The 14461-nt window shown below is 32.5% G+C and overlaps 1 protein-coding gene across 1 annotated transcript in view; it reads left to right on the top strand.

The window, feature by feature from the left end:
• The window catches only part of SI (sucrase-isomaltase), a 105873-nt gene that overhangs the window by 38255 nt on the left and 53157 nt on the right, over window positions 1-14461 (top strand). The window contains exons 16-21 of the mRNA XM_074298125.1: window positions 1777-1948; window positions 2765-2881; window positions 7058-7212; window positions 10029-10113; window positions 11484-11540; window positions 13831-13955. Coding sequence (XP_074154226.1) covers window positions 1777-1948; window positions 2765-2881; window positions 7058-7212; window positions 10029-10113; window positions 11484-11540; window positions 13831-13955 — 711 coding nt within the window. The remainder of the gene's footprint in view (window positions 1-1776; window positions 1949-2764; window positions 2882-7057; window positions 7213-10028; window positions 10114-11483; window positions 11541-13830; window positions 13956-14461) is intronic.

Genomic DNA, 14461 nt, shown 5'->3' with positions numbered 1-14461 from the left:
CTGATAAGCTGAAGTTTTATATATATATATATATATATATATATATATATATATATATATATATATATATATATATATATATATATATATATATATATATATATATATATATATATATATATATATATATATATATATATATATATATATGAGTTTCTTGGTTATGACATCCTGATTATGAGTTTATACCAAGTAGAGCACCATGAAGGTGATAGTAGAATAGAAACCCAGCAGAGCTGCTGGTTACAATCACTTGAAACTGCAGCTTGTACAGATTAGTACATTAAGAATTCCTTTGGAAAAGGGAGTTGGTGTAGTGATTGGTAAATATAAAGTCAAGTTAAACATAGTAGGAAAAAGCTCTGGCTCCTAAGTCAAAAGAGGTGAATCTTAAATCCTTCTTAGTCATTAGGTAGCCAAGTATTATTGGGAAATTCATCTCTTTGAACTTTAGTTTCATCCTTTGTGTATCAGGAGACCTCAAAGGTAATTTCTAGTTCTCACATTTTCATTGTGATTCTAAGTGGTTATTACAGTTGTTAGGAGGCTGGAAAAAAGTAGGTTAGCACTTATTTGTAGGAAAAGTAAATGATGATAGTAGATGGTAGGGAAAAGTCCAGGGATAGTCTACCTCTCCCTCATTTTAAATTATTGATACCATTTAATGAGAACTCATGTAGAAATGCAAATACTATTTTTGGTGATTCATCCTATGGAAACCACGAAGAAAGCTGCAGAAAAAAAATGATTTCTCATACTCAGATTTAGAAGAGTATACTACCAGAGATACAAGACAATATACTCCAAGAAATAAATCATTTCATTCCTTTCAACAACCATTAACTCTGAGCCAGGAACTGTTCAAGATACTAGAAAGACAAAGACAAAGACCAAAGTCTTTCCTCAAGGAGATTACATCCTATTAGGGGATATAAAATGTACACAGATAAGTAAATTGAAATTAAATAAAAGGTAATTAGAGAGGCACTAAAAGCTGTAAGGCATTAGGGAAAAGCAACAGCTGTAAGGGATTAGGAAAAGTATCTTTTGGGAGTTACCACTTTATTTTGAGCCTTGGAAGCAGATATTGGGTACTTGGATAAAAGCATGGAGATAGGAGATAGAACTTCACATTAGTTTTATGGCAAATAGACCAACTGGACTGAAGTACAGTATGTATAACTTGAAGTAATGAGTAATCATCTTGGAAAGTAGGCCTTAAATCATATTGTAAAGGGCTTTAAATGTTAAAAAAAATTACATTTTTCTTTCTAAGTTTCATAGCATCACTAAAGCAAAATGGAACAACAAAATGGTATGACAAAATAGGCTTTGTGGTTTTAGTGTATATGTATGAGCATATATGTGTGTGTGTGTGTGTGTGTATATATATACATATATATGTATATATATGTGTGTGTGTATATATATATATATACATGTATATGTATATATATGTGTGTGTGACATACATATATATGTATATATATGTGTGTGTGACACACATATATATAAATAACTTTGTTTCTGTATTACATATGTTTAAATGTGTTTTACATTTATACATATATAAATATATATGTATATATGCAATAGTATGGATTTCACATCTAGCTATCTATATAGAGTGGATGGGTACTAATGGGGATATAATTTGATAAACATTTTTATTCTTGATAAACATGCCTGCATGTCCATGAAAAACCTTCACCAAACTCATAAATTTCCATTGAAGTTTTGAAAATGTACTTATTCATTAATCTTCTCACATTTTAGGGCCATTGAAAAAATATTTCCAAATAAAAGAGGCTTCGTTTTGACTCGATCAACTTTTGCTGGCTCTGGGAAACATGCTGGCCACTGGTTAGGAGATAACACTGCTTTCTGGGAACACATGGAATGGTCAATCACTGGTTTGCTGGAATTTAGTCTCTTTGGAATGCCTTATGTAAGAACATTTTCCCTTTTTGCACAAAATATCCCTGAAAATGTTTTATTTAAGTTTATTGAACTAATGCCATCTTAATGGTTATATGTTTAGAATACCTGAGAACATGGAAAGAACTACAGAATTTGCATCCTTGTCCTTTGGCTCTAAAATGGGGCGCCATATTGAACTATTTTATACATTTTTACTTGTTATATTTATTCTTTCTTATTCAGAAGAAAGACACAGAGAAATAATTAAAGGAGAAAGGAGCCTAAGAAGAACATGTTTTAAGAAAAGCAGCTAGGGAGTATTTCTTGGTGTTAAAAGTTAAAGTTAATTCTTTGCAACTACTACTAAGAGCCGCTTTTTCTATAAAGGGCCTAATAGAACTAGTCTAATCCATAGCAGCAGCCCTCTAAACAATTCAAGACAGTAATTATGTCTCCTCAGGGTCTTTTCTAACTAACCACATTCATTCCCTTCAATAAACAGCAAGACCTTGAGGTCCTTTACCACCCCATTTGCCCTTCTCTGGATATTTTCTGATAAAATCAGTGTCTATACCCAAACATAATATTCCCAATGTGAGGTGACAAAGGGTTCAGCAGCACTTTCATAACTCCCTAGTCCTGGATTCTAAACCTTTCTGGATTCTGCTGAATACTGAATTTGGTGAAAATCAATATGTGGTGATATTAAGAGAGAATGAACTAACAAGGAGATGAAAACAAGAGGATATAAAACAATAACTCATTAAATGGAACAGAAGCTTGACATGGGAAAAAAGAATTGAGGAAATTTATAGCAGAGAATGTGAATATGTGTGTTTTTTAGGCTGGAGCAGACATTTGTGGCTTCATTTTTGATACCACAGAAGAGCTGTGCACTAGATGGATGCAGCTTGGAGCATTTTATCCATTTTCTAGAAATCATAATGGGGAAACATTCAAGGTAAGTAAGCTTCTGATAGTCATCCTTTGTCCTCAAAGAGAACCATGAAATCAGGAGGTTATACTATGACATGCAAGTGAGATTTAAAAACAGATTTAAGTGAGATTGGGCTGTGCATAGTTACCAATATTATTTTTTCTTCCAGAACCACCTGAGTCCGATGATAAGAGATGTATCAGGACAACTAGAGATGGTCCTGGATTCAGTGAAAGGCCTCAGTCATTTTGAGCATCTCAACTGACTGAGGCAATGACCATTCAGTGATTAGGGCTAAATAAGAATTGAGGGAAAGAATGGCTTCTTTTACCCAGTTAACAACATTTTGAGAGGGGAAGATTTCTGGCCAAAACAGAAACAATTGCTATTTACATTGATTCTTTGTCAATTGAGGACCAAACAATTAGGTCTTGATCTGAGGCCTGTTGTTGGCCAATCAATGAAACCCAGAGAGATTTCAGTTTAAGGCATGATCCTCAAGAAAGAAATTTAGCTGTCAAAATGCAACATATATTGGGAAGTTTCAGTGATCCTCCCAAGAAAACAAACAAACAAATCCAAACAAAAATATTCCTTTGGACATAGCACCCACAGGTAAGGCTATGGTATCTTATGCAGAAAGAAAGGAAGGAAGGAAGGAAGAAAGAAAAAAGAAGGAAAGGAAGGAAGGAAGAAAGGAAGGAAGGGACCAATGAAGGAAGGAAGGGGCCAATGAAGGAAGGAAGGAATAAGTAAAAAAGAAAGAACTGTGTTACTGAATTGATCAGCTAAGTTTTACCTCCAGTGGGCCAGTTCTACTCACCAAAGTTATTGTTGTCCTTGATTATTAAAGAGGACCATAACATCAGGGAGATGATGCTATGATATGCAAGAACATTGGATTTCATTCACTCTCAAAGTGAGGATGGGTCTGTACAAAATCATCATCCTCATTTTCTCCTCCAGAACCAACTGGGTCCTGTGACAAAATATAGATCAGGACAACAAAAAATAGTCCTGTATGCAGATTCTAGTGCCTTATTGGGTGACGTTTATTATATTCTCCCATCATTTGATGATACTGAAAATATATATTGCTTTCTTATACAAATATGAGGCTACAGAAGTAGTCTTCAGAACTTTTATATCTTTAGGCAAATGAATTAAAGGGGTAGAACTTCTCAAGTCAATCTTGAAGAGCTAGTGTAGAAGTAAAGTTGGAAGTCTTAAGTCACTTATGAGCTAATTCCATAATCTCACTTTAAAATGACTGTTCCTTAAAGTTTTGAGTCACTGCGGTACAATGGAAAGACCATTGAGTTTGATGTCAGAGGATATGAATTTGCCACTTTGACCCTCATAAAAGTAGCTTTGATACTTTCTGCTTGCATGACCTTAAGCAAACCACTGAACCTCCCTAGCCTCAATTTATCCTTCTGTCAAACAAATGGATGGGCTAAATGGACAATCACTAGGTTTCTTTTTAGATTTAAATCTCTGATCCCATGTCCTAGTTTAATCCCGTTTTTATATATGAACTGGATTTTACTGGAATCAAATGATTTCCTAAAAGTCATTCATTTATTGAGTGTCTTTACTAGGTAGATAGATAGAGTGTTCATAACGTGCTTAGTTTGTATCAGGCACCATATAATAAACACTGGGGATATAAAAACCAAAACCAAAACAATATCTACTGTCAAGCAGTTTGCATCCTAATATAGGAAGATAACATATAAAGGGCAGCTGAAAAGTTGATTTAGGCTGGGCCATCAACGGGCATTTAGAAGACTCTAGAGAATGAAGCAGACGATTATTATTAAAAGATTAGTATGGCCGGATTTTCTCAGGATACATAGGTTCTATTCAAGGCTTCATTGATCATAAAGTTAACCTCAATATAGAAATTCTTTGATTCCTTCTATCAAAACAAAATATTTTTTTTCTTTAGAGGAAAAAAAAGTTTATAAAATAAATCAAATATAAGAAAAGAGCAAATGTTTATGCATATTTGTACAAATGTGCTCACACATTTACTTACTATTAAGTCAGTAGGTGAAAGGTTTGGGACAACATTGGTGTGAGTACTCTACTGTGATTACAATCATTCCTCTCTTCAACAGAGTTTAATGAGTTTCGATAGTCCATTCTGTCAAGAAATCTGATGACTAAGCCATTAAGGCTGTCTTTCTATACCTAGTTTGGTTGGTCCTTAGATAATACGAGTTTAGTCATCACTGGGCTTATGTTAGAACTTGTTACAGATCAGTAAGACCAGCCAGACAATAGAATCTACTGGTTTCACACTCATGATTACAGTCATATCTAGCTCATGATGAGATAAGAGAGTAGGATATTAGAAATACATAGAAAATCCTTTTGAAATCAGACACAACCATATTTTTGCTTAAAGGTTTTTATCATCCTCTAGAGACTAGTAATTTTAATACCAAATTCTAATGCATTTAAGGAATATTCTTACTGTTTTCAGTGTCTTTATTGAATGAGGTCAATGTTCTATTTGAAAGTCATTTCAAGGATATTTGGGTATGTTCTTTATAAAGTCAGTGTTCTGTGGTGGGTGCAGGAAGTTGGGAGACAGGTATTAGTTTTTCTCTTCTAAAATGGATTTCTCCAATAGTTGAGTTTTGTATTTGACTGAAAAGATTCAATATAACAAGAAGACGGCTGCTGCAGAAGGTTGGGTTGCAACGCCCCCCCCCCCTTTTTTTTTTTTTTTTAAGAAAAGACAGTGTTTAATATATTGTTGGTGGAGTTGTGAAATGATTCAACCATTCTGGACAGCAATTTGGAACTATGCCCAAAGAGCTATCAAACTGTGCACACCGTTTGACCCATTAGTTTTTCTACTGGACTTATATCCCAAAGAGATTTTTAAGGAGAGAAAGGGACCCACATGTGAAAAAATGTTTGTGGCAGCCCTTTTCATATAGTTGCAAGAAACTGGAAACTAATTGGATGCCCATCAGTTGGTGAATAGCTGAATAAATTATGGTACATGAATGTGATGGAATATTATTGTTCTATAAGAAATGATCGGCAGCATGATTTCAGAGAGGGCTGGAGAGACTTGCATGAACTGATGATAAGTGAAATGAGCAGAACCAGGAGATCATTATAAATGGCAACAGCAAGATTATATGACGATCAATTCTGATAGACATGGTTCTCATCAATAATGAGATGATTCAGGTCAGTTCCAATGGTCTTGTGATGAAGGACTGTGAGAACTGAGTGTGGATCACAACATAGCATTTTCATTCATTTTGTTGTTTGCTTGCATTTTGTTTTCCTTTTCATTTTTCCCCCTCTTTGATCTGATTTTTCTTGTGCAGCATGATATTTGTGGAAATATGGATTTGCACATGTTTAACATATATTGGATTACTTGCCATCCAGGAGAGGGGATGGGGGGGAAGGAAGGAAAAAAATTTGGGACGAAAGGTTTTGCAAGGATGAACATTGAAAATTATCCATGCATATGTTTTGAAAATTAAAAAAAATCTTTAATAAAAAAGAACAGTGATAATTATTAGTGAGAATAGTATTAATAATAAACTCATTCTTTGGATATATTGAATATAATCTTTCCACCTGCATATGTACAGAACATTTTCAAACAGCATCCAAATGTCATGTTCAGAACATGCTACCATGTCCTGACAGAAGATTGGACCTTATTGGTTGAATCTTGGAAATATTGAACTTCAGATCAATCAATCTTTCTGTCTTATAGCTGATCTCTTCTAATGTACCTGAATTGTGCTTCAGGGCCACTTTTCTACTATTAGATACTCTCCCCTCAACTTTGAGAAATTTACTCAAACTTTTAGAAAACATTTTTTAATTTCACATGATGAAAATGTAAATGTTTGCGTGCATGGTATAGGTCACACTGTCTGTCTCCATTCCTTTTCCATATGTCTCTCTTTCCTTTTCTCCTTTGCCCAGCTCTAAATAGACTGTCCTTAAACTTAAATCTAAAAAAAATAGCTTAAAATGGAAAAGATTATGAGTCACCCTTTACTCATTGGTTATAAGGTTTTTGCTACATTCAGCTTTTTGTCAACTCTCATGATGAGATAAAGAAAAAAAAAAAGAGATGTGTTAGAAAGACAGCACATTCCCTCACTTTCACGCTCTAGCTTACTAATAACAATATTATGAACTTTTTTTCAGCCTCAAGATCCAGCTGTTTTTGGACAAGATTCTATTTTGGTCAAATCATCACGACATTATTTGTTAATCCGCTACACTTTGCTGCCCTTCCTCTATACCCTGTTTTACAAAGCGCATGTGTATGGAGAAACAGTATCCAGACCATTCCTTCATGAGTGAGTACATTATTAAAATATTTTAATTTGTTTTTAAAGCATTAAGGTAAGAGTTGGATTTGTTGTCTAGAGAAGTGACAATTTGTATATCAAAATTTTATGGAATTAATAACAATTATGGCCAAAATATGATCATCAAAATCATCTAAGAAATTAGAAAGATGAATCTTTAAGAACAAGGAACAAGCAGTATAGTATAATATTCAGAGGGACAAACTTTGGGTACAAAAGACCTTTCTTCAAATTCATCAATATGACTAGCTGCTTAATAACTCATAATAATAACTCATAATAGTGCCTTATTACATTGTAAGCTCTTTAAAACAGGGATTGCTTTTTTTGTATCCCAAGGACTTAGCACATTATCTTGTGTAGACTAAGTGCTTAATAAATATTATTGATTGATTGGTATATGGAGTTAACAAAGCAGTTGCAGTGACGTAATGGGTCCAGATCTTCACCCTGACAAAAAAAAATACTACCTACTCATTTTATATATGAAAAAATTGAGATCAGGAGAAGTTAAGAAGCTTGGTTGATATTACATAAGAAATAAAGAGCACAGTCAAGACTATACCTCAAGTTCTTTGACTTTAAGTACAATATTATTTATGTGATTCAACAAAGTTATGTGCTGCTGATCTCTACTTGCAAATCTCTCAGTGCTTGCCATAAGAAACATCTTAGATACTTATGTACAGAATATATAAGCATAAGAATTATAATTATAGGAGGTATAAAGCAACTAGTGGAAATATGATAACACTAATTTTATTTTCAGAAATACATGTATTTAAATTCTACTTTTGTCCCTTACTATCTGTATGATATTAGAAAAAAAGTCATAACTGTTCTAGGCCTTTTCTTCTTCTTCTTCTTTTCTTCTTCTTCTTCTTCTTCTTCTTCTTCTTCTTCTTCTTCTTCTTCTTCTTCTTCTTCTTCTTCTTCTTCTTCTTCTTCTTCTTCTTCTTCTTCTATTACTACTACTACTACTACTACTACTACTACTACTACTACTACTACTACTACTACTACTACTACTACTACTACTGCAAATCCCAGGATATTGCAATAGATACCCTTTAAGTTCTTAAGCTCTAGATTAATGATTCTATGGCTGAATTTCAAACTATAAATAGGATAAATAGTTGAAGAATAATGCATTAGTGAAGCTTCTGTTAAATGACAACTTGGACTTTAATTAATAATTGCCTAGATTGTTTTTATATAGAGAAAGGACAGAAAGAATATAATTAGGAGAAACTTCTCTGATGTTTCTGGTGTGAGAACTCCCTTCACCAAAACAGAGCACACAATTAAAGCCTTGACTCAATAGTTAAGTCCTAGGGCATAGCCCTAAATTTCATTGAAGTAAATTGACTGAGCCAAAATTCAAAAAGTTTGTAAATGTTAGGAATTGATCCCTGGTCTTTCTGATGTCAACTTCTGTACTCTTTTACATCAATCTGCCCAAGTACAGAGTTCTTTTTAGGATACTAATTTCTCACAGAACATTTCCTCCTAAATATGTAGTTGCCAGAAATATTTGTTTTTGTAGATTAAATAATAGATTTGCAATTTTTCCTTTTACATGTCATGTATCTTTAGCAATTTTAAAACCAGATCAAAATTTGGGGTCATAAAATGAAAAGTTGAAGATAGATTGGTAGAATTTAAGAGAGATATGGTAAATTTTTCCTTGAAAAAAATGCTGAACAGCTGTATTGTGTATGAAATATAAGTTGACATTTATGCTGTACTTTAAGGCTTCCAAATAACTTTGCAAACTTCTTCTCATTTTTCCTCCCCCAAATCCTGTGAAACAGATATGAATATTATCTATATACCAGAAAGGTTAAGTGATTTCTTCCTGATCAAATACATATTCACTGTTAGAAGAGGGATGTGAGCTCATGTTTTTTCTTCATTCAATATTAAGTCTTTTTCCATTACCATGCCGGTTCGCAGTGATGATTATATAATGCCATGCTGTTTCTCCAAGGGTTTTGCTTGAGAACCTTATTTCAGGAAAAAAAAAATTAAGGTTGTAAGAAATATTGCTCATTAGCATGTATGAGGAGAAAATAAAAAAATTAATAATATCACTAAGAAAGAAAAGTCTGATGTGGAGTCTCACCCAAGGACTGTATTAAGTCTTTGATGTAGTGTTCTTGTTGGCTTTCTGGAGGTCTCTGGACCAGTCTTCATTTCAGTTCAATAATAACCACGAGAATAGCCAGGTGTTGAAGTCCAAATTCTTTATTGTCTCCTTGCCTGGGACCCAGGCTAGCTTGGTCTCAGTGGAAAAAATGTAGTGAGATGGAGTTCATCTCTCTTCTTGGCTCTGAGAGCTTCAACTCCTGCCTCCAGTCCTCTGTCTTCTCCTAGTCTAATCCTGGCTGAGTTTGTCCCATTTATATGCTCTATTTTAATTAGATCATTTATAGTATACTGAGTATAAACCAATCATTATATCACTAGGGAACATTATTTGTGGTAAGATTAAGTCAATCATACTGAACTAGAGAACTATTAATTACCATGCTAAACTAGATAACTATTGTCTCATCAATTCCACTGAGTTAGCACCTTGCAAGAATCTTTGTTTCAATTACAGAGTTCTGGCCTATAACACTTTGAAATATAATTATAACAAAATTCCCATTCCTTGTAAAGTTTACCAAAGATTTTAATTAACAAATTGATGAAGTATGAAAAATACAATCTCTATTTTATCGATTAGGAAACAGTCATTTGGCTGACCTGGTATGTGTTATATATTGTTTTTTAGAAATTTTTTTTTTGCTTTACCTTAGGTTTTATACAGATCCAAACAGCTGGATTGAGGATACTCAGTTCTTATGGGGCCCCTCCTTACTTATCACACCTGTTCTGAAACAGGTAGGTTTTACACTTTGGTCATCAAAAAGGCTGACTGTTCTGCTCAGATTAAACCATCCCAAATATATTCAACCAGGTTATAATGAAAAGCGGAAATAATTAACAAAATACATAATAAAAATACAAATAATAAATACAAAAGAATAAAACTGTTAATATTTGGTTTTCTTAGTTAATATGTGATCTTCAGAGATCCTTATGTATGGTTTGGCAGTCCCATTTCTATTATGACATTAACATCACTAATTTAAAGAAGGTCTTTCATACATAAAGTTTCACAGTACATTTTTAATATTGTGAGCAATGAATGTTATAGAATAGTCTTAACACAATCTTTTGACTATCTCAATGATTTTTCCATACAAAATCTGTTATTGCCAGAGCAGAATATGACAGGAAATATAAATATTAAAATGATTAAAAACAAAAGAAAAAATAATTTTTATTTAAACATGTAGTGATGTCATAGATTAACTCTAAATAAAATAATTTAGAAATACAACACAATAATTGTTACAATATTCAATTTTTTTAAAAAAGTAAATTGTAGGCACAGAGATATTTTACCATTGATATTTGCTTTGCTGCATCTCTTAAAACATGCCAAGACATTTTAGTTGTTTATAAAAGGAAAAATAGGACATGCATCACATCTTCAGAGGGAAAAAAATCTCCTTTAATTATAATGATCCAAGTTAACATTATTCTAGGCATGTCTCTTATACAATTTCTCAATATATGATAATTGTGTGGGCCTCTCAAAAAATCACTCTCTTTTACTGTGGATTAGTATTTCCTGAAAACCCATTCTGGCTAATTTGCTTCCCTTTCCCTCGTTGAAGGTGATTTCAAATCATCCCTCATACCTAGTTCTCTGGACATTTGGATCAAAATGTCCTTAGTTTTAGAACAAATACTCTGCTAACATTGTCAATTTTGATTACAGAACCTTTCTTTTATCACATAGAATGCAAGGACAAAAGAATAGGACTCACCATAGACAATTAACAAGCAAAACAAAATGATGGTCCTTTCCCATCCCTAGTCGGTCTTACCTTTTTTTCAAGGGCATACACAGTTATACAGACTCATACCTTTACTTGAGCATTTAGTATTTGTCTCACTCAAGTGAGGGAAGAAAACTTCAATTATCAGAAGATTCTTTGAAGGCCAGAAGGGAAAATATTATTTTTATCTTCTTTTCCTCACAACTAGTATAGTTCCCAAATACATGTTGAACACAGACTGACTAGCCTTAGTAAGATTGTTGTGGGCATCTGAACATTCTTAGAAATTCAGGTTACCAACATTCCATTTATCTTTTGATAGCTAATTTTTTTTTTTTTTTGTCTTTTTGGATTTTCTTCTAGGATGCTGATAAAGTGAGTGCTTATATTCCTGATGCAATCTGGTATGACTATGAAACAGTAAGTATCATTAGCAGGTAATATTATACTTAGAGCAAGTCATGAATTTAAATAAAAAAATATGAGATTTTTTTCATAGTTTATATTCAAAGCAATGTTTCATGTGAGTAAAGTTGTTCTATTCAGGAACTCCCAAAGTTTGAGTATATATGAGGCGATATAACCTTGGATCACAAACAGAAGCTAACTTGTTGCTTAAATGAGTTTGGATACAATTTAATGAACCATGTAATGATGTATATTCTTGTCATTAGCAATTTGGATTAAGAAAGTGTCAATATTATATTTATGATGGAAAGATGCCTTAATTTCATGACATTTATCTGTTTATCAAATTGTGGTACTAGAGATTAACTTTCAAGGGCTTTTCTAAAACCTCTAATCATATGTTTCATTAAAAAAAAAGATTGAACTTTACAGAAAAGCATATTTTTTATTGCCATCTTAATGCACAAAAAAGCATTCTTGTCAATACTCTGGTTTTCCTTTTTTGGTATAAGCCAGTACTTCTCATTACTATATTATTTCTAATGAAAAGACTTTAGCATATTATTTTAATAAAATTGATAATACATTCTTCTTCAAGAGATTTTATACAGGAATTTTTTTAGTAAAATAAATATTTAAGAATATTTCTAAACTTCTAGGAGGAAATATAACACTTAAAAATTTTTGTGATTTTATATGAATTTATCTATATCCATTCATCTAATATACACACATATACATATACATATATATCCTCTAATCATGTGTTTCGATGAGATCTATTCAACTTCATAGTAAAGCACTTTTCATTACCTCATTTTCATTACTATATATATATACATATATATATACATATATGTATATGTATATACATATGTATATTCCTGATTTACAAGACCTAATAGACTATCTATAGAAAATATATATCTTTATAATACATATATACGCATATGTATATATAAACATACATGTTAAAGTTAACATGAGGCAGATATTTACTGTGCAAGCTTAGGCTTCACTCTTGTGGAGCTATTGCTATTATGCACAAGTAAGGACACACCCAGTCCTTCCTAGGGGGCCCTATACACCAATGATGTCACAATTTGGACTAGACCTGTGATTTCATTGGCTTAAGGGACTCTTAGTGCAAAAATATTTTCAGCAATTCAAGTCAGTCCCTAGGCTTCATTTAGAGATTTGTTTGACAATAATAGGTATCTTTTCCATGGTTAAACATGTAATGTATAAATTTATATAACTAATTAAATAAGGGACAAAATGACTTTCTGGATGGAAAACTCTTCTTGGAATCAGAAAGACTGGATTAAGAACTGCATCTGAACCATATTTGTAGTGTGATCATGGGATGAATACAACCTTTCAATGATTCAGTCAACTCTGAGTTTAAATTATCCAAGAAAAGACTACAAAATAATAAATCTTGAGTTAAACATATCGTTGAGGTACTCCAGATTAATTTGCTGATTTGTACTATCTTAGAGGATGTTTCGATACTGGAAGTTGTCAATGATAATATGACTTCTGTGGGACAAACTGCATAATGTCAATATTTTATGGAATATAATCTAATTGTACATTATTTGTAATAGGTTAATAATAATAATCAACTAGTTTTAATATGATCTTTATTTCTTTCAACTTGTGTTTTCTAAGGAGATTAGATCCTGAATTTTTGAATTTGGTTTTCTTTACTTCAAAATAAGGGAGTAAAATGGGAAAGTAACAACAACACAACAACAACAGTAATGATAGCAGATTTAAATAGCATTTTTGAGATTTTATATGACAACTTTTCATGGTCATATTATAAGGACTTTGTGATTTTAATAAAGAAAAATAAATTGAATTTGAGAAGGAGAAATTGAGGCACAATACAGAAAAGTAACTTACCCAGAGTAAGATAATAATTGTCAGAAGTGTAATGAACACTCAGGTTGTCTAGATTTTGAGTCTAGTGTTACATACAGTGCATTACTACTTAGAGAATTAACTTTTTCTACTTTATAATATATATAATTCGGATATTTTCCTTCTAGTTTAATTGGTTTCTTTGAGAGATGGATGGAACATAATCTCTTATTGGATGATAGCTTTGGAAAGCTCCTTCTTATAAATTTCAGATAGATGTATTTTGTAAATATTCACCCAAGTCTTATGGACATTTAAAATACCAATTGGTTTTTACACATATAACCTGATGCCTCTGCTATCCTATGAGGAAATAGAGATAGATTCTGCGTTACTAATGCCAATTTAACTTTATTTTATTCACTAAACACAGGGAGCCAAAAGACCATGGCGAAAAGAACGAGTTGAAATGTATCTCCCAATAGATAAAATAGGATTACATCTGAGAGGAGGCTACATTTTCCCCACTCAGCAACCCAATGTAACCACAACTGCCAGGTAATGTTGTGTACTACATTGATTTTAGTTTGAAGCATTGGAAGGACATGAATCGGAATGTTGAAGATGGAAATGGTAATAAAGGGGGAAATGGGAGGAAAAAAAAAACAAGAAACAGAAGTCAGGATGTTAGTGAAAGTAAATTATGAGTCAAACTATATACCATTCGATCAATAACATCACTGATCCACTTTTAAATTTTCTCTTAAAGAAATGAATCAAGTTTAAAAATTTCTTCAGGGAAATCAACCATGTCAATCATCTAGCTCTGGCCTAAATTTTTCTTTGGCATTCAAAAGACAGTTGACTTGCTTATTAGTAGACAATTTAGTACCATTTCATTCCATAGTACCTAAATGTTATCATTAAGATGTCTTTATTCCAATGTTCTAAGTCTTTTCCCCATCTTGTCACTTCCCTTTATAAATTAAGCATTGATTAGAATGCACTATGCTTGGAAACTTTACAAGCTTTTTTTTCCCCCTCAAATAGCTATACCACTAAAA

This window comes from Sminthopsis crassicaudata, chromosome 3 (genome assembly GCF_048593235.1).
Source record: "Sminthopsis crassicaudata isolate SCR6 chromosome 3, ASM4859323v1, whole genome shotgun sequence".
Classification (NCBI taxonomy): Eukaryota; Metazoa; Chordata; class Mammalia; order Dasyuromorphia; family Dasyuridae; genus Sminthopsis; species Sminthopsis crassicaudata.
Note: the sequence above shows the minus strand (reverse complement) of the source record. Positions and strands in the feature narration are given on the sequence as shown.